Source organism: Lygodium microphyllum, chromosome 28 (genome assembly GCF_053477565.2).
Source record: "Lygodium microphyllum isolate KBCC chromosome 28, Lygodium_microphyllum_v1.1.10, whole genome shotgun sequence".
Taxonomy (NCBI): domain Eukaryota; kingdom Viridiplantae; phylum Streptophyta; class Polypodiopsida; order Schizaeales; family Lygodiaceae; genus Lygodium; species Lygodium microphyllum.
This window is the reverse complement of record NC_141162.1, coordinates 116,941,302-116,962,578: the sequence shown is the minus strand read 5'-3', so window position 1 is coordinate 116,962,578 and position 21,277 is coordinate 116,941,302. Positions and strand designations below refer to the sequence as shown.

Genomic DNA, 21,277 nt, shown 5'->3' with positions numbered 1-21,277 from the left:
GATGATCAAATCACAGCAAATGATGATGTCCTCAACATGGATGAAGGCGCCAACAGCAAGAGCAAACACGGATGGAGTGAACAGTCTCGAGGGCTGGACAGCCACGTGGGAGGAGGCTGATGGCTGAAATCTGCGCATGGAGTGAGAAACCTGCACAGACGGAATAAGGCTGAATGGGAGCAGCCTATCTATTTATAGATGTGGAAGGGCGGCCCAAAAATTAGGGTTTCCACTGAACTCTCTCGAACCGCTCCCCATTTTAGGGTTTCCACTAAACTCTCTCGAACCGCTCCTCGTTTAGGGTTTTACTCTAAAAGAGCATTTTTAGTGTGTTTTGGGGCTATTTAAGAGACTAATTAACAAGTAATGCATGTTTTAGCTCAACATCCCCTCTCACACTCAAAACTGAGCCGAAAGGTTAAGCCAACCACTGTGATGTTTATTAATTCCAAGGCATCCCACCCCAAAGCAGCCAGGGCATTGGACAAAGGGTACACGTTGGCTGCCCAGTGGCCTACCAAGACTACAGAGGCGATGGTTATCTTACCAAGGGAATCCAAGTAGTCACCCCAGAGAGGACAGGGCATCGGACAAAGGGTGCACGTCGGCTGCCCAATGGCCTACCAAGCCCTACAAAGGCGGATGGAACCACATGGAACTTTTCTTTTTTAATAAGTAAGGTAAATTTTATGGAATGCGACCGATTGAGTAACAGTGACCCAGAAGACGAGAGTAGAGAGGGTACACCCAACACATCACAAAACAGAACAAGCTAACCCATCCACTCAGGGTGGTGATGACGAGGAAAAATAGGTGATGAGGTATCCATGTGATAAAGGAGAAAGGTGGTGTGGGAACAACAGCCAACGGTAGAAACAGCTTAGTATCCGCTCAAGTGGTGCTCTGCACAATGAGATACAAAGTATACTACATGCTGAAGAATGTTCATGCAGCATGTGCCACTTGGACAATGTCCCTCATGGAAAAATTATTCACTTGCCCAAGCACCCTAGTACAAAGATGATGAAATCATGCAATGCAAAGGGTAAGGTACAACAAGGGGGGAAAGCCGATGTCGAAGACAAAGTGTTGAAACCTGTAGAATACCAAGAAGGGTAGGAATCCCCTCTCAACCTAGATGTAGATGCCAAAGAAAGAAGAGCTTGATGTCGGTCTTCATATGGTGTCGAGCATCATAAGGAATGAAAGAAGATGGAGTGGATGAAGCACCCCGCTAAAAGAGTAAGGTAGAAGTCACCGCCATGATAGCATCGAGAGAGATGTTGCACGATCCGCCTCGAGAGGGGAAACCGCCATGCTAGAAAAAGAGCAAGCACCCCGAGGATGATGAAACCATGAAAGGAACGGTGCGTATCCCCACGTCTCTAGCCCAGGTAGGACCAAAGCAATCTGTAAGTTAGTCCTACACTAAAAGACAAAACCCTGCAAGAGAGATGAAAATCTGCAAACACAGAGGTTAGTGGTGAGATGCTCCAAAGCAAAATATAACAGAAAGAAAATCTAACTCAAAATAAATGCAATGTGTATGTGCGAGTAAATGCAACGGAAGACAAAATAATGCAAAAGCTAAGGACAATGAATCCTATGGGTCTAACTCTAAGAGTGTAAAAAATGAATGCTAGACTGACCTAGAATATCCGAAAGAACCTAGAGACATGCTAGTCTAAGAAGGTGGCCACCATCGCATACGTCCAGTAGCAGAGCTCTGCCAAGGGAACACCTGACAAGGTGGGGAGGAAGGTGAGATAGATGCATGAAGTGCAACGGGATCGGAACCTGCAGACCAATCAACCAGTCCCTTAGCGGTAGTGAAAGAGGTGGGCTGCTGAGACTGTACTCGAGCCACATGTCTAGCAGCAACAGCGGTACTGAAGGAGCTGATGAAGCAGGAGCGGAAGGCGTAGCCCCACTAGACTGTGCAGTCGCAGTGGTCTGCATAGGCTTTTTAACTGGAAGACCTTGGGCCTTGGAGCGACACTCCTCGTCAACATAGCCTACTCTCTGACAGTGTGTGCAAAACCGGTTTTTCTTAGGGAGTTGCTGCCAGATAGATCTAGATTCTTTGGTTCCATCTTAGGAAAAGAAGTCACCCTTTGATTGGCTTGCCTTTGCATCGTGCGAGTTCTTGCCCCTGGTGGTTTTCCCTCCCAAAGAAGAGGCAACCAACCCCCTCTGCTCTGAATAAGGTTGTGATGAGGATTTCTTGTGGACTTGATCATGTAGCCTTGCGTAACGTAAGAACTGGCACTCAAACTCATAGTAGGTTGGCAATCGAGATTGGGAGATGATGTGTTGAATGAAATTGAAGTATTTTTCGGGCAACTTATTCAAGAAGAAGGTAAACTGATCGTCATCTGACTTTGGAGAGCTAGTAGTGGTGAACTCGGTAAGTAACCGCCTATATTCAGCCAGCTTGACTTTCAAATCATCCCCTTCCTTAATAGAGAACTCTTGAAGCTCAAAGTCGAGATTGATGCACCGAGTACGATCATGAGCCGCATAGCGGTCGAGAAGGTGACTCCAAAGCTCTGACCCAAGCGGGGAGTGCTCCAACTGAGAGTGAAACTCAGGAAGCAATCCCTACATCAGCTCAACATTGGCTATGGCATTGCGGGCTCTCCATTGACAGATGTAATCAGGGTGAGCTAGTCGAGGGTCTGGCATAGGCTCTAGACCAATGACAAGGTCCCAAAGACCCTGAGGCTCAAGCACTTGTTGCATGAAATTTGACCCATTAAAACGTGTCATATCCGTGAAGGCATTCTTGGCCGTTGCAACAGGAGTGGTAGTGCTCGGAGATGGATAGTGTGAAAAAGTGTAGTGGGGGTAGGATGGGGAAGTGAAGTATACTTGGGAATAGACCTCAAAGTGCCCACCAGGCATGCAAGTAGTATGCAAGGTGGATCCATATGTAGGGATGGGCTGACTAGGCATGGGCATGGTAGCCACATGAGGAACCCAAGGAGGTGGGATGGGGACACGAGAAGCAGATGGGAATCCCTGCGTAGGTATAACCCAAGGAGAGTGTGAAGACGCACCATAAGCTGAGGATGCAAACCCCCGCGTATGAGTGGTCATATGAGATGTGAAGCTGAGGATAGTGAGGGAGATGCCCATCACAGTCGACCCAGGAGTTATGGGTGTGCTCATTTACTGAAAGGTGAGACGCACTGTGTTAAAGGGTGGCATTTCCCCTAACGAAGTACCATGGTGCAAAGAGGTAGAGAATGGGGTGGAGAAGGAAGGTGCTAGGAGCAAAGATGGAAGATCCAACCCCTAGGGTGTGTGATGCAGATGTGGAGTGTAATACAAGGTTTTGGAAAGATGATGAGAGGTGATCAAGGTGTGATATAGAGAAGGGTGGGATGGGAGGGAAGTGAGAAGTATGTGTGATATGCTCAAATGAAATAGAAGTTGTAGATGTACCTGAATTCCGTCTGCTTCGTGAGCCCCCTCTATTGGAGTTCACATACACAAAGCCATTCGGATTCTGTACCTCAAAAGAAGAAACAAGCGAGGGTTTTGATTCATACAACACAAAAGAATTGTACAAACCTAACATTGGACCTGGCTGAGATGATGAAGATGGATCACTAAACATTCTGAATGCCCTGTGTCGGAGAGGTGGCCAGCCTCACCAACCGGTCCGAATGTGGTAGCAAAACTGGTAGGAGGGGTGTAAACATCACCGTACTTATTGCGATAGTACTCCACAAAGTCCTCCTCTGTCATGTGAGTGAAATCTGGAATAGGAGTAGATTAAGATGAAGGTGAAAGTGGAGTGTCGTCCTCCTCATCAAGTCCATACGTCTCAAGGCCTCCAATGATGGAGAAGCCTGATAAGACATTAAAGGAACTGGAGAAGAAGGTGTCTAGAACATTGTGATTCGGTTGCGAGCTCACCCACGAGCACGCTGACTACGAGTGTCACGAGTATCTGTTGCTATAAGCTCTTTATAGAGCTTTGTAAAAATCATCTCCTCCTCCTCGTCCACCTCCTTATGTATGCTCGGAAGAGTGTCGCCCGTCAACTTGAATGTATCAACATTCACCTACACAATGGAGTAATGCAAGTAAGATTGATCATTGTAAATACTAAAGTCTAAATTGTAAAGTATAAAGTTTAAACTTCAAAGTTCAAAGTTTAAAAGTTAAAACAACAAATTTTAAATGTTATGGTTAAGTGTTTAAACTTTACCTACTTCGGACTACCCATGCTCATCATAGCCCTCATCATGCGTAAGTTAGTGCAGCAATAGACTAGCCACCCTAACTGTCATGTGCTAAGCCGATTACGAATCTTTGTGTGAATGAGAGAATAGGCACTCTAGTTTCTCTCACGTGCACCCGAAGAGCAATCCTCGGCAAGGACCCTCATGGCTAAGGGCTAAAGGGTCTCCAGTGCGTATCCAAAGTTTTGCCACCAAAATAAAGGCTTCACAAGTGACTCTCTCCTCCAACAAGTGGAAGAAGCAAAAGCCACGTGCCCTCTCTGATCTGCATAGCATTCTAGCTCCTCTAGCACTGCATTGTGGTCACCCACAAGGACCACACGAGTCAAATAAGCAAGCTAGTCTGAACGAAACTCTCTATCATCCATGACCGTCGGTGACTTGTAGGCCGGATGTACCAATGTGGCAAAACCATGGATGGGCTTATGCATCCACGCCCATCTCCTCTCTGCTATCTCTAAAACAAGTGTACGCTATGTCTCTGTGATCACTATACAAGCACGTGCCTCCGCCAATGCCGCTCTAAAGAAGTGAACAAGAAGGCCCATAGTGGACCCCTCACAATCACTCATATGTAACACCCTATAAAAGGAAGTCACGACAATGACAACGGCACGGAATTTTTGCCAAAACTTCCCATCAAGGCACAAGCGTTGCATAGCTTTGGCCTCCTCTGTGTCATGCTCATCCCACTTATTCCATAGAGTGGACACCAATGTCTGGCGCAAGGCGGACTGCACCTCATAAAGGCGCTCCAACAATAACCACATGTAAGCAAAGCGAGTTGAAGAAGGCTTCTTCAACTCCAGTGTGCTATGCTCACGATACACCGCAAGCACCTTTATCTTTACCGTGAAGAATGTGACAATTAATGTAGTTTTATGGACCACCCTCTTCACCCACTTAAGCTTCCCAATGTCCTCCATGAGCAAGTCCAAACAATGACTTGCACATGGAGTCCACACAATCGTAGGGAACTCGGCCTCAAGCAAACAGCCCATGCACCGACAATTCGATGCATTGTCAGTAACAACTTGCACCACATTTGATGGGCCCACCTACAACCACAATTTACAAATTACAAGTTACGTATAAATCAAATTTCAATTATGAATCATGATATTATCATAATGAAAGAAAATGAAACAAATTTAAAACGCAAATTGCAATGTATACTTCAATGATGGCTTGTCAAATGTGACAGTAGGATGAATGCGCCCGTCATTTTTCTCCCCCTCTTGCCGGTATCTACGGCCCGCAAAAAGTAAGTGCCGAGCGGACATGAGACGAGTATGTTGATGATGCCCCGTTTCTTACGATCACTCCATCCATCTGTGAGAATGGAGCAACTATATTTTATCCATGCGGCCCGAATAGGATCAAGGGCTCTATCAATCCTCTCCTTCTCTTCATCAATCTTTCTCATCCTCATATCGTTGTATGTGACACCAGTCCATCCTTCACATGGACCCACATTGGCAATGGCTTTTACCATCTTCTTCCATTGCTCTTGCTTTAGGACATTGAATGCAAGATTGCACTCAATCACCGTGCATGCAATTTCAATGTCCGCAAGTCATTGCCTTTCTCTAAGAAAGGCAACCGATCCACGCACATGATCGGGAGCTTGAGAGACAGACGATTGTCTCTCTGGCACCACATGAGCCTCCACTCTTTGCCTTTTACCGGAGCCGGAGCCGGATGTGGAGCCCCCACCACCAATGGTAGAGGCCTCTTCCGCATTGGTTGAAGATACGCCCACATTGGATACTTCCTCGTTAGTAGGCATAGGAGTTGGTGCCGATAAGCCACTTCCTCCTTCTCTTGTGGATCCCCCTCTCATCTTGGAGAGAATCTCCTCCGCAATGTTTTGAGGGATCTCCTTGCATGGAGCAACTTGCCCCCTCGTCTTGGAAAGATGTTGGAGAAGCCGAGTTGCACCACTTGTATAGCGCTTCCCGCAATACTTGCATATCCAATGGCTGAAGATACGCCCACATTGGATACTTCCTTGTTAGTAGGCATAGGAGTTAGGCCGATAAGCCACTTCCTCCTCCTCTTGTGGATCCCCCTCTAATCTTGGCGAGAATCTGCTCCGCAATGTTTTGAGGGATCTCCTTGCATGGAGCAACTTGCCCCCCCGTCTTGGAAAGATGTTGGAGAAGCCGAGTTGCACCACTTGTATAGCGCTTCCCGCAATACTTGCATGTCCAATGGTGGGAGTTGGCCTTCTTCGTGTCCCTCTTCACATGGATCGCATGCAAATTGAAGGCCTCGTGCTTCTCACAAGTCATGGTGCCGATGACAGATAAAGAGGCCCGAGAGAGAGAGAGAGAGAGAGAGAGAGAGAGAGAGAGATGCTTGAGTCTCAACTCTTGAAAGTTGAGAGGGAGACTTCAGAGGCCCGAGGGTTGGGGTAAAGTTGAAAGAGCAAGAGTGAGAGAGAGGGGATGGGAGATGAGAATGGCAAATGCTTTGATAGGGTGCGGGATAGAGGGGATGGGAGATGAGATTTGAGAATGGCAAATGCTTCGATAGGGTGCAGGAAAGAGGGGATGGGAGGTGAGGTTCGAGAATGACAAATCACAGGTCCATTCAAGAATCAAGATCCAAGAGAGGAAGATGAGAATGGTAAGTCACAAGTGCTTGCTGAATTGGTGTGGAAGCACGGAGGAGAGAAGCACCTTTTGTAGATGAGAGAAGGGTCAAAGTTCAAAGAGTCAAAGAGGGGTCAACAGTCAAAGAGAGGGCTGCTAGCTAGAAGGAATCCAAAGAGGGCTAGGGAGGGGAGTGCATGGCTGGAAAAGGGGGTGGGGTGAGGTATCCAAGGCTTCCCCCCCCCCCCCCAAAAAGTGCCACACAGGCAGGCGGAGTAAAAGCGGGGGCAAAAAAAATGCGGGACGTGGGATCCAAGTGGCACAAGCGACATGGCCCAAATAGGCCCAAAAATTTATACGAATTTGTATGGATACGTACTGTACGGTTTGTACCGTACGAACCTGTCCGTACGACGTACGAAAGGAACTATGCACAGTACCAATTCTATGAGCCCCGGATTGGACACTCACGTTCCATGTGCACATTAACACTTCGAAATTCGCCGTGGAAGCTGTGTTGTGCCAGCCTGGTGAACACAACCTGGATTACCCAGTGAGCTTTGCTAGCAGACAACTCACTGAGACCGAAATAAATTACTCAACAAATGAGAGAGAGGGCTTGGCTATGGTGTTCCTTGTAAAGAAGTTTCAGCATTATCTTTTGGCTATGCATTTTACCTTCTTTGTTGACCATCAAGCCCTGTTGTATCTTATTAATAAACCTTGCGCTACAAGACACATCGCTAGATGGCTACTGCTTTTGGAGTTTGACTTCTCCATGCTGGTACGTAAAGGGAAGCAACATTACATGGCTAATCATATGTCTTGCATCCCCATAGGAGAATCCATTGGGCAAGGCATTATAGACAAACTACTAGACGCACATCTATTCAGCTTGTCTAGCAAAAGGGATTTGTTTAGAGCCGACATGACGCCGTATTGGGCACATGACATAGTTCAAGTACTTGAGCACGGACTACCTAAACGACCAATAGAAAAGGCCCGAATTAGGCGGCTCATCCTGAAGATCTAACCCTATCAATTGATAGCAGGCCAACTCTACAGGTTGGGGCAAGATAGATTGTTGCGCAAATGTGTGTGTGAGCATGAGATGCATGACGTACTCACAAAGGCACACGGTGAAATCGCAGGAGGACACTTCAGCGAAGACATGACAGCCCGCAAGGTGCTACAGTCCCCGCTGTGGTAGCCTACTCTTTTCCGAGATGCTACACGATTTGTGAAACATTGTGATGAGTGCCAACGGACTAAGGTTCCTATTCGTAAGGATCACATGGAGCTAACCCCAATTATCGCACAACCACCCTTTGAGAAATGGGGGATTGACTTCATCAGACCCATTAGTCCCACGGCTACAAGAAAAAATGATGCTAGAATCACTTCCAAGTTCTTATGGAAGCAAGTGATCTCATGGTTTGGCTACCCCATCGAACTAGTCAGTGACCAAGGCACACACTTCATCAACGAAGTGATAGCTCACCTCCTATCCACCTTCCTAATCATCCATCGGAAATCTTCACCTTATTACCCTCAGGCAAACGGCCAAGCTAAATCCACAATAAAATCTTGGTAAACGTCTTGACGAAGGTCATCTCTACTTGATGGCGGCCTTGTGGGCCTACCGCACGGCTTACAAGATGGCTGTAGAACAGACCCCCTTTAGGTTGACCTATGGTGCGGAGGCAATTCTACCCTTAGAGTTCTTCGTGTCTAGCCTCAGGATAGCCCTTCAAGAGAGATGGGGCCGGAAGGAGGTATGGACAGAACGCCTAATTGAGCTCAAACGCTTATCCGACTTCTAGCCACCCATGCACTAATATGCGAGAAGGCAAGATGCACCCGTTGGTTTGACAAGCATGTCAAGCAGCACAACTTTGAACAGGGCAACTTAGCACTGTTGTACTCAGTCAAAGGACATAAGCAGAAAATGAAGTTTCGGGGGCTAGGTCCTTTCAAGGTTCGAACCATCAACCGAACTGGCAGCGTAGAACTCGAGACCCTGGAAGGTGAGGGGATAGGCTTTTTCAATGGCATCTGCATAAAGTACTTCTCTCCCACGCACCTACTGCATGAGCCTCCAATGCTAGCATCCCCTGTCAAAGTACAAGTAGCCACTATCACTAAGATGGATAATGAGGATGAGGAAGCTATAGAACCAGCTTACCTGAGCATAACGGTCACTGCCAAGCACACATGCACCATCAATGCATTCATCAATGAGGGAGCTAACTTTGTCTTAGCTCATGATCATTGGACCCAAATTAGCAAACCACAGTTACAGTCCACCAACACTAAGCTCAGCCCGTATGGAGGCCGATCATACACACTTTTGGGAAAGTGCAAGGTTACAGTTTCTATCGAGTCTAGAAGCATGCCAATAATCTTTCATGTATTGCCCAACACTAAAGATGCAGGTACAGAATCGTTGTTAGAACGAACCTTTAAGAAGCAAGTTCGTTGCAATATCGACTACGAATCGCAACGTATCCACCTAGCCATGGGCACCATCAGTATAGTTACAGCTTTTAGCAAGGGCGGCGTGACTCCTTTCAAGTGCGCAAAGCCACCATTAGAGACACCCACTCTGAAGTCTAAGGAGGGGGATCATTACTCGTCACAACCTGCCAAGTCTCGATGCCAGCAACCCGTTGAACCCAACGTTGAAGCCCATGAACTCTAGTTCAAATGGGTATCTAAACATCAAGGACCGCCACCTAGAAGCAAACACCCACGCCCTTGCAAAGCTAAGGACCCACACACGAAACCTAGGAAGCATAGCAGAAGCTACCGATATCAACCAATGGTCAAGCCGCAATGAATCTCGAAGATCTTATTGCAAGCGCAAGGCTACTATGAGGATAACAACCCTGTCTAGGTACCTAAAGCCACGATAACCAAAGACGCTCCTCAAAAGACACCCTCAAACTTAACCACGTGAACCATCCCGACAAGTGTGGTACTCAGGCCACAAGAGAATCAGACCGCCAAGTCCATAGAACCTTAAACGCCTAGAGCAGCAGGGCCAAAACAAATCTATCACCCAAAACCGCAGCCTGCTACTAACAAACCGCCCAAATCTAGTCCCGCTAGTGCCCCTCAAATCTCCGAAGCACCTAGTGGTGTGACACCCGCAACTACAAACAAACCCATCAAACACAAGGCCAAGCTACAACCTCAGGAGCAAACCAATAGCTGTTGAACTCTCTATTACCGTCAAACCTCAACCACCTGCTAGCCTTAAACCCTCTTATGAGCGGCGATTAATTCTAACCTTAGCCGTGGATCTAGCTAAAAATACAGGGGACGACTTGGTTGCTTGCCTAAGACGCTTAGACGCTACCTTCATGACATTGGCTAAAAGCTATAATCAACTAGACTTAGGTCTCTTGGAAGAGCCTATAGCAACGGAAGTACACACGCTCCAATGCTCTTGGGAAGAGTCAAAATTTGTATTTGTAAAGGCTTTCAAAGCAGCTGAGGAGTTAATTGCAACTGAGATATCCAAAGAACAGGCAACCGCATAGTGTCTCATTACGTCGTATAACAGAACTGCAGTCATGGCCACAGACCAAGAAATCGAGTGGTTGCAACAGCTTGCCGACAACGAATCCTCCTCCTTGCAAAAATGGTACCCTCTTCAATTGCAATGGGAACTAGAGGGATGCCAAATCATGACCAATGTTGAGCAGCGACGCACAATCAAGTCATCGGAATACGACCCAACATATGTAGCTCCAACTTCTTATAGGGTGTTGACTACCATCCGTAACTGACCCCTAGAAGAACACATTAAGGGACATCCTTGTTTAGATCGCATCCTCACCGAGGAAGAGCTGCACATCGCTAGCCGAGTGGACTCCGGCGACTTCTTGCTTGATGTCCTCACTTATATTACGCATGTGGGCATAGGCCCTTTGGACATGGACAGCTATGCTAACTTAGAATATAACCTGAATTTCTATGCTTGGCTCATGCATAGGTAAAACACTAAGACTATGTGCTGAAAGCCCTTCACCCTCTAACTCTTTAATCCTAGGAAAGATCCTTCTCATCTCAAGGGGGGGTGGGGTAAGTGAGGTGAGGTGAATCAAAATCAAATCAAATACCTAAGGAAACAAGAAAAGGAAAAAAACAAACCTTAAAAACCTCAGCCCACACCTAAGAAGAGAAAAGGAAGGAAAACATTGGATAGCGATCGAGGAAAATGTCACAGACTTGGAAATAAAGCTTGGAAGAAAAAGCCTATTTTTGTACTAAAAACATTTTAGTTTAGCAAGCATGAATTTTTTTCTTCCAACAAGTAACTATTTTGAAAAGCACTAATGACAAACCATGGCTTATGACAAAGGCTGAAGATGTCACAACAACACCGAGCCCATCGCCTCCCCTTCACGGAAGAGGAAAGAGCAAAGTACGATCTCTCCCTTGAGAGCTGGGCATACACCCAACTCAGATTTAGGAGCATTCACAACATAGAAGAGGTCGTGACCAGTGAGGAGGCTGTCAAGAGGATCGTAGACTAGTGCAACCTCGCCAAGTACATCGAGAAGTTCGGACAAGAGCCTAACCACACTAAGTGCGTGAAATTTCTAAGGACATATGACCCCGACAAGGAGTGTGGGACAGTATCCTTGGCAAGCATAGAAGAAATCAAGCAAGTGCAAGTCCCGCTAAGCAGGGCCTTGGTGGAAAAGGCGTTGGGATTGGAACCAAAGGTGAAGAAGAGGCAAAGAAGAGATGTCTATGCCATGCTGGGAATGAGGAAGGAGAGCGTCTTGACAAACGATGGCATAAGCATCCAGGACTTTCACGATGCAGATGTCAGGTTGCAGGCCAAGGTGATCCACTCCCTCTTCTCCAACCAAAGATACAATTCGCTCATGCATAGGATCAGTGTGCCTGTGCTGGAAAGCGTAGCGGCTCATTCGCTGGATGAGGTAGATTGGAACGGCTACGTCAGGAAGAGCATAAACTAATCTGCCAGAGCACTAGCCCTTGGAAGCAGACTGGCGGGTGGAGAGTCCCCAACATCAAAAGGAACTGACAGGAAGAAGCCTTTAGCCAAAGCCTCATTTTTAGGGTATGGAGGAGTCTTGACCGCCCTTATCCAAAAGGCAATAAAAGGGGCACAAGACGGAGAAGAGGGAGCAGATGAAACACCTGATAGGTCACCTTCTCAGCAGGACAAAGAACAATCAAGCGAGAGGACAGTTAGTGAGGAGGAGGGAGAGCAGGAAGCTCAATCCAGCAAGAGAAGGGCAAGGATGCCTAAGAAGAAGACGATGCAGAAAAAATAGGAGAAAGAGAGGAAGAAAAAGGAGAAAGTGGACCTGGGAAAAGACAAGAATGAGACAAAAAGAGCCGAGGAAGAGAGGAGGAGAAAAGCCGCAAAAAAGGAGTAGTTGAGGAAGAAGGAAGAGGAAGACATTGAGCTAGCCAAACAAAGATCAATGGAGCAGCAAGTCGAACGAGGCGAGATTGACACCTTGAGCCCAAGGAGAGAAAAGGGCCCATGCTCAAGCATTCAGGTACCTGAAGACACGCCGACCATGGCGTAGGAGGGCAAGGGCAAAGCCCCCGTCGATTCCATCCCACCCCTCATGGTGCCTACCCTCACAACAACAACACCCACACAAAGCACCCTAGCCGCCGCTACTAATCTTATGGCCTAGATGCAGTATTTTGTTAACCGGGCTAGCTTAGGCAAAGAGCACAAAAGCCCCGACTGTAGGGCAAAAGAGACCAGCAGCAGCAATAGATGCCGAGTCAAGGCAGGACCCCAAGCGGCAAAAGGTGGGGGACTCCATGACTCCCATCCCTGCAACTGTGACACCACCCCCTAACTACGACGACTACGTTGCGAAGCTACTTTCTCAACTGGAGAAGGCCAAGGAGGAAAAAAGAATAGTAGTGGCTGAGTTGGAAGCCGAGAAAGAGTCGGTGGCAACCTTCCAACTGGAAAAAACTCGGCAAGTGGCCACATACCAAAAGGAAATTAGTGAGCTAAAGGCCAAACTCGGTGCCAAGGAGGAAAAGGAGAAAACCTGGAGACAGCAGCTCAAAGACGAGAACCAAGAACTAGTGGCACTACAACGCGAATATAAAACCTTGATACTGCACCAACAAGACCTGGAAGCTCAATTGCAAAGAATCCAATCAGGCATGGAAGAGCTTGCTGAAAGAGAAGCAGAAAGGAAGCAAGAACTGGAAGCTCAATTGCAAAGAATCCAATCAAGCATGGAAGAGCTTGCTGAAAGAGAAGCAGAAAGGAAGCAGGAAAGGGAGGAGCATCACCAAGAGGTCGAAGACCTCGTAATCAGAGTGTTTCTGGAAATAGATGAGCAAGAGAGGCTGAAGAGAGGAATTGAGCACAGAGAGGGAGAAGCTCACCCACAAGGGGAAAGAAGAAGAGTCAATCATAATACCCCTAACACGCAGGCAAGGGGAGAACTCTGAGAAGATGACGAAGAGAGCCGACGAGTGGGCAATCCACAATGAAGGGAGGGTGAGAACCCTGGCACACCGCCTGGCTCAAGTAGAGAAGACAAAATACTTGCGGAAAGCAAAGTAGAGGCCTCCCAAGTGAGCTTCCAAACGCAGCAACGTGCCTTCCTGGATACCCTATTGGATGTCACCCAAGCAAAGGAGAAAGAGTCCATAGAGGCCATGAAGAAAAAAACTGGGAATGGCTCATAGAGCGTTGAGAGCAGGCCTCCAAATGCCGCCACAACCTAGGGGAGTTGGCCCAAGCCTGGAAGAGCAACGCCACTATCTCCTATTGGCAAGCCTAACCCCACAAGAAGTGGACGCACTTGGATTCACCGAAGAAGAGTCGGAGGAGCCAAGGCAGGAGAGGGAGGTGGACATGAACTTTGAAATGGGGCCACACGAGGAAGAGATTGTCCCACCGCCTCCTTTCCCACGGCCTAAAGAGCAACAACACGTAGACACCTCCGCAAAAAGAAAGGCGACGCTGAGGGAAAGAAGAAAACAAATGGTGGAGGAAACAAGAAGAAAATGGACTGCCAAGGGAGTGAGGGCACCCCAGGCACCTATCCCACCATGTGAGGACGATTCCCCTGCAAGCTTCCACGCCGACCTTGTAATCTAGGAGAAACAAGAAATGGCAAGGAGCCCCTTCGACTTTAACTTCCAGTTCCCCACCACCCTGCGTAGAGTGTTGCCTATCAAGATGGTGGAGGAGGTGATTAACATCAGAGGCAGGCTCGAACAGAAGTGGCTAGAGGAGAGAGAGCAGAACCCCACACTATGGGGCAATGAAGATGCAGAATTTTTGCAGAATAAAGTTTTTGAAATGCCAAGGTCTATGCTTGGCTATGAATGCCAACCTACATGAAGAAGAAGAATCTACGACACCAACATGGACACTTAGATGGCCTTTTGCAACACCCAACCCTTCGAGCGGAATGACCCAACTTTTATGCCTTACCCTCGAAGGGTGGGGGTGGATTTTAACTCCAATGTCCACGGCCACTATGATTTCCCAATGATTTATAATCCACATTGTACTACATATGAAGATGCCCTCATCTTCACATCAGAAAATTTGTATGATACCCTAATCCATTTCACTAACGAATTCTCTTCATGCCCTGATCCTGCCTTTATTACTACTTATAATTACCTTAGACTGCTTAGGATACTCCTTAGGCAAGACCTCACTTCGCAGAAGCGCAGCCTCCCAGTCCTCCATTTTGATCCAAACGCTATAGATAGTTGCGCAATGGCTTGACTAATGATGCGAGCTGCTTTACTACCTTCGTTTTGCTTAGCTCTTCTACAGGATATGAATGATAGCCGCTTCACCCGCTGCAATAATCCATTCCTCTCCACCACCACCCTTCAAGTCCGCCTAAACCTCAAGGGGTATCTCCAAAGCCGTCAATTCCTTGACAAATCTATTAAGTCCCCCTTCTCCACCTCACTCCGATGACAAAGACTTAACTTCTGTCACATGACTATGTACCTTGTTTTTTTTTTTTTTTTAAAGATGAAAAGAAAGAAAAAGAAGAAGGAGACGAGAGATCAGGGGAAAAAAAACAGACAAAGTGGTACAAAGCGAAATGGCAATCACAAAGAATAGAAATGGAAAGAGAAATCACACGTAGACACAGCAAGCTGCACATAGGTCACAATCACTGCACCTAGGGGTTCTCAAGTTAGGTGCGTTCAGTGGCCTCGGTCGGCCGGCTTCGTGTCTAACCACCTAGCTTTTTTGATTCCCCACCACACGTGCTTAGGGCACATCAAGGACAAGACATACCTAGGAAGGTAACTCTTGCCTATGGTTAGACCTATCACCCTAAGTTCCCTGCACCACACCTCCCTTATGCACAAACTGGGTCCTCAAGTGTGGAACAACACCACAAACTTCCCTGAGATTCAACCCAACTCCCAGTTCCACAAGCACATGCACCACGCACTCCACGATAAGGCAGACACACCCCTTAGGAAGTGCACAACTTTGTCTTGCAAGTTAAGATCGTGCCGCATCAAGGAGAAGGCACAACGAAGGAAACCCGTCTAGCGGCATCCTCAACCTCAAGGACAAGTCCACCATCTTCGGCTTCTCCAAGGAGGATCCGCCCAACACCATTTTCAATTTCAAGGGTAGATCCACCCCTGGACAACCTTAAGACAGGGGTTTGCCCCAACACCATTTTCAATTTTAAAGACAGATTTCCCCCACAACCAGCTCCCCGGAGGGACTCACTCCAACACCATCTTTAATTCCAAGCATAAATCCCTCCAACACATCCTCAACCAGGGCTTGTATACAAACTCAAAAAGCCACCGAGCTACCCCATCACCACTGTCCAACTCACCACCCAGCAGTGCCATGGGACTGACGCTCGGCTACTGCAAAGTAGGGAAAGCGGAAAAAGAGGCATCAAGAGAACAAGCCTGAGGCGGAAAAAAGGAAAAGGTGCCTCATAAGAGAACGGGCCCGGAAAAAATCTAAAAGCATGGGAATAACCACCAAGAGTCCAAGGCGCAACCATGGAAGCTGCAAAAAAGCCAAAAGCAAAAAGGCACACCTTTAAATATAAAGGCGTAGCCAAAATCTTTGTAAAAGAGCGCCAAGCTCCCTCCTGTGCAATTTGTATCCATGGAAGGGCAGTAGGACTAAGCTAGGAAGTTAGGACAAAGGGAAAAAGGGCCTAGGCCACAACCAGCCATGTAAAAAGGGAATGACCGCCCAAGGGATATAGGGCACGTATATAAGCCAAAAAGCTAATGGAAACTCTCATTCTTTGGTGTATGGCAAAGTGGACTCTTCTTCTTCTTTCTTTCTCTTCTCTTGCTTGCTTACTTGTGAGTGCTTGACGGAGGAAGTGTGAGTGAGTGAGGGAGTGAGTGTGTGAAGATGAGGGATCTTGGAGATAAAGCCGTCCACCATCTCCTCTCTTCTTCTCTTCTCTTCTCTTCTCTTCTCTTCTCTTCTCTTCTCTCGCGCTTGGCTATGGCGGATGGAACTTGGAGGAAGAGGCTTGAGGATGCTTAAGCTTGCATCACGAATCGTGGAGCTATCGAAGTGCTTGAGAGAGGAAGCAACTCAATCAAGTATCAAGGTAAGCTCACTACACTCGTAGAGAGGGATAGCGCGTGGACTATGTGAGAGGTAGCCATTAGTGCTCGCTTGAAACGCTTGAAGGAATAAGCGGTCTGTGGGTCTTGGCGGTTGAGCAAGAGGAGTCTAAACAACTGTCCAAGGCCTTTGTCTTGTGTAGAAGGTCCTTGAGCTCCTAGGATTGAGCATCCAAGGTTTTCTCCCCCATGTCCAACTCAAACAATTTGCAAAAATTTTCAATCCATTTATCCATTACAAACTACTTCCAAAAAAAGGATTGAAATCTCATCCATGTCTCAAGCTTGGTGCATAGCCTTACCCACCAAGTGTACACCTTCCATTGTAAATTAAACTATACCCATCTGATGCTTGCAATGTCCAAGGCCTTTGTCTTGTGTAGAAGGTCCTTGAGCTCCTAGGATTGAGCATCCAAGATTTTCTCCCCCATGTCCAACTTAGACAATTTGCAAAAATTTCAATCCGATTGTCCATTACAAACCACTTCCAAAAAAAGGATTGAAATCTCATCCATGTCTCAAGCTTGGTGCATAGCCTTGCCCACCAAGCATACACCTTCCATTGCACATTAAACAATACCCATCCGATATATTGCACATCATCAAATTGATGTAGATCAAACTATGCTGTCCATTTGGTCAACAACCCATGAATCAATGTCCATCTCATTATTATCCATCTTCTCCCCTTTGAAGATATCAAGTTTTCATTGAAGAGGCAAAGCCCACATGGCTATGGGCACAAAAATGAGAGTGTATACCTCAATGACTTGCCATTGCATCTCTTTAGCCTACGCTTGCAAAGCCACCACAAGCGAAGAATTTGTATCTAGCATGAGGGAAGAAGAGCCTTTGAAATGACACACATGCATATGCTTAGGATTAGTAGAAGTCGAACAAAGATCCTCCATGCATTGGGGTTCACTCACAACCAATGCGTCAAATTGAGGCACATCATGAGAGGCCATTGTGAGAAAAGAGAGTAGTGGTATTGAGAGCAATTGGAGAGGAAGAGAATTCATGAAATAGAGATGATGATAGGGGAAAGGTTGGTTTTTGCAATGTACAAGTGCAAGATAGACATAAAAGAGAGAAGATGAGAAGGAATTTTAATTGCTCTTAGCACATACTGCTGCTGAAACAGACTTGTATTTAATGCAGGTCTGAGCAGCTCTTTCCCCCATCCCCCCAAGTGCATATGATACTAAAATTTGATGGGACTTTACCAAAGTTATGGTAGAATAAAGCTTTAGAACAAGTTTCCAGAAAAAATACACTATTTACAAAAATGGGACTTTCCAAAGTGTATGAAAATTGATCGTACTTGCACTCAATAACACTATTATAATAGTTGACAAACATACTCACATTGCAATTCTCTTGATAAGAATGCATAACATAGAAGGCAAAGAATTTTTCATGAAATTTTTATCCTAATAAAGGATGGTTTTGATCAGCACTTAACATTACCTACTTTCTATCAAAATGGTCTCAAAGGTGGCTGCGAAAGTATACACTTTCTAGCTTATTTTGACCCTTTCTATTTATTTAAATCACTATCTTATGTGGTCATCTTTCCCTAAAACGATTTTTTCCTGATATTTGCCATAAGAGACAAAACATATTTATTGGTAAGGGTAAAAATAGCCACAAAGGCAACTGTTTTGCAACACAACTAGTGTTAGCTTTCCCTTTTACGATAGATACGCAAGGATTATCAATGTACACACAAGAAAAGATGTCAATGTTGAAGACAAAAGAAGATAAACAAAACATGGTGGATGCACAAACAGGGAAAGCAATCCCCTCTCGCCATCAAGTCGATGCCAAAGGAGAAGAAGCATAGGTGTCAATTGGAATGAGGAGAAATGGCCTTCATCATAGCATTGAGTGCATAAAACTCATTCAAACTCAATGCCAGCCCAAGGAGGAAGGCTCAACCAAGAGTGAACATAGAGCCACCATGAGAGGGCTGAAAATCCATGTCTCTAGCGCAATTTGAATTGGTAGATCCTTGCAACCTTTATCCTTGACAAAGATACAAGCCTAGTATACAAGTAGCAAAGGAATATTTGATGACCCACAACCAGTGCTTCATATTGAGATACTTTTGTTGCAAGACTTAAGGATGAAAGTAAAAGTAAAGAATGTGCGATGTAAAAAGGAAAGGATGGCCAATATGATACCTAGCTAATGGTTCTACTCAGCTTGTCCAAAGGGCCTGACTAGATAAGTAGCCTAAAGATTCTAGCCTAACTAACCCAAGTATCACAAAGCATGTGAACTTACTCTTAAGCCTAGGCATGGTGAATATTGCAATAGCAATGCAGGACATGGGCAGGACCTTGAAACTTATAATCGCCAAAGGTTACAATGTGAAAACTTTCAATTGGACCAAAAGAGTGGTTAAAACCTTAATATAAAAGTTTGGGGCAAAGTTTGGCAGAGCCAATCAAATCTAAAGTTTCAGCCAAAGTTTCGGCAGCCCATTAAATTTTAGAGTTCAGGCAGCCGAATTGAAAGTTTGGGCGGGACATTTCATCTTTTATTCATGAGAAATCAGTCTGGATTTTTACATGGCAAAACGGAAAGTAAAAACTGTCATTTTCATCTCTTTCTTCCCAATCCAGGCTGCATGCAAGCTGGCCAATCATACATGTGCATTGTGTTTCACCATGTTGTACTTCAATGCAGCTACATCCAACTAGTGAAGACGGCACACAGTCCATTTGCTGATCCAGATCAGCAGCATGATGCTGCTTATAGAGACAAAATGCTCCCATGCGGGCCACAATGGTATCCTAATGATCACAATGTAACAAATTGCAGGTCTTGATACTGTTCCTCAGTCCACCAACAGCCACAAGTGCTGCTGATTACCATCATCTCACACTCTTTCTAGTGACATTTATGCTGAATTAAGGCTGTTTAGAGCTGCATACTGCAATAAGCAACCCCAGGTAGACATCAGTTTGGGAAGAAATTAGAGCAGTTTGTTCATGTGCATCTACTCACAATTTGGGAGATTGGACATGCACAAGGGCTTAAGCTGTGATGTTCTACTTAAAATTTATAGTTGTGCATATGTGTTTACTCAAGGGTATCACTAGTTGATTCGCCTGCATTTTTTGATTCAGACTTATCATTCACCTTTGTGCCATCTTCAAACCCAATCCCAAAAGAAGATGCCCCAAGGAGGACACCTCTCTTTGAGTCAGCTTTGAGATAAAGTATTTGCTTGAAAAGGGCGACATAGAGGATTGTCTCTAAACATAACTCAAAAATTCACCAATACCTTCAAAAAGGCACATTTCTACAGCCTCGTGGGTCTATTCCAGGACTTAAAAACTAAGTCCTAAGCATCCCAAATTAGAGCCTTTAAGGAGGGGCCTTTTAAGATTATTCAGCTTATAATTCATGTGTGAAGTACCTCAGTTAAGCTGCCAACAGTACTTTGGCCCTATGCATTGATCACTCCTGATTAAGTGAGGTATAGAAAGGATGTGGTAATCACCTGCATCCTGATATCTGAAATTGAGGATTAATGACAAGGACTGCTTTGCGATAATGAATACACTCAATATAGAGTTGGATCAGCTGTCGTGTGTTTGACAACCTTAATTTCCAGCATCTCCATTGAGAGATTAGACATCAGTTTGGGAAGAGAATAAAGCAGTCTGTTCTTTTTGCTATGTAGGACCATCTTTAGCCTTATGTAATCGTGCTGAATGTCATTCACGCCCCCCCCCCCCCCCCAAAAAAAAAAGATATCCATGATTAACTTCTTGAAGAAAATCCCCCTGAGATAAAATACAAAGTACAAGGAACTCTGTAAAGAGTAGCTAAGTACATCACAGATAGGATGGTGGTGTGAACAGACAAACTGGTGGGCAACATTGCCAGACCATCTGAGGGGCAGTATGGGAAAAAGTGCATGAGTCCCAGGTCCGCAGGAACTGAAGGTCATTCTTCTTTTTGCTGTATGAATTGTGTTGTATTATATTGGGAATTTGTGAGGAAAATCAAAGACTGTGTCTGCAGCAAGACAATTAGGAAGGAAATGTCCATTACAGATATACATACAGACTACATTGGGTCTGCAGTGAGACCATTTGAAAGGAAACTTCCATTACAGGCATAGAAACAGACTACACACGGTCATGAAAATGCATCATCTGCATGTCAAGGACTGTTATCGGGACGGTATGTGCTCAGAGAGAGAGATTGTATCACCTGGATGAACACCATTCTGTTAAGCTTTGGTTTGCGAGCAGCGTCCTTGCCCGCCTTCCAAGTTACGTAAGAGGCAAATTTTGAGCTCCTGCAAGAGGAACGGCAAGATATATTACGTGAGAGTATACAATCATTGGCAGGCTACTTGGAACTTTGAAGACATGGAGAGGCTCTGGCCCACTTATGTTTGGAATGTGTGAACGAGAGCCAAAAACAAAGATAAAACCCCCTCCCTCCCCCCCCCCCCCCCCAACAAAAAAAAAACAAAAAAACAAAAAAAAAAACCATGACTATAACACTAAGAGCCCCGTCGCACCTAGGGCACATTAAGAGCCACTTGTGGAATACAAGTTTCACTCTAGTCGCACCCAATCATTCTACAAAAGGTCTTTCAAACATACATTTTTTAATTTTAAAAACCATCGCGAAAATGTCTGACCCATGTAGCTGATTTTTTCGGCGGTCTCTGCCTTTCTTCCATCAACTAATTGGAAGAGTTGACCCTCTTAGCATTTTGTTAGCACATCCCTTTTTGTGAGATTTAGAGTATTCACACCAAGTGTG

At 45.8% G+C, this 21,277-nt stretch overlaps 2 protein-coding genes across 3 annotated transcripts in view; both read right to left on the bottom strand.

Moving 5' to 3' along the window:
* LOC148011900 (NAD(P)-binding Rossmann-fold superfamily protein) overlaps positions 1-20,872 on the bottom strand; it is a 68,112-nt gene extending 47,240 nt beyond the window's left edge. Inside the window, exon 1 of one of the 2 annotated variants that reach the window (XM_087670943.1) lies at positions 20,714-20,872. In XM_087670943.1, the coding sequence (XP_087527069.1) occupies positions 20,714-20,728 (15 nt within the window). In that variant the 5' untranslated portion in view covers positions 20,729-20,872. The remainder of the gene's footprint in view (positions 1-20,713) is intronic. The other variant, XM_087670944.1, reaches the window with a different exon arrangement.
* Positions 4,727-5,570, bottom strand: LOC148011901 (uncharacterized). The gene has a single exon (XM_087669882.1). The coding sequence runs from the start codon at positions 5,252-5,254 to the stop codon at positions 4,727-4,729; it is 528 nt and encodes a 175-aa protein (XP_087526008.1). The 5' UTR covers positions 5,255-5,570.
* Positions 20,873-21,277: the final 405 nt, after the last annotated feature.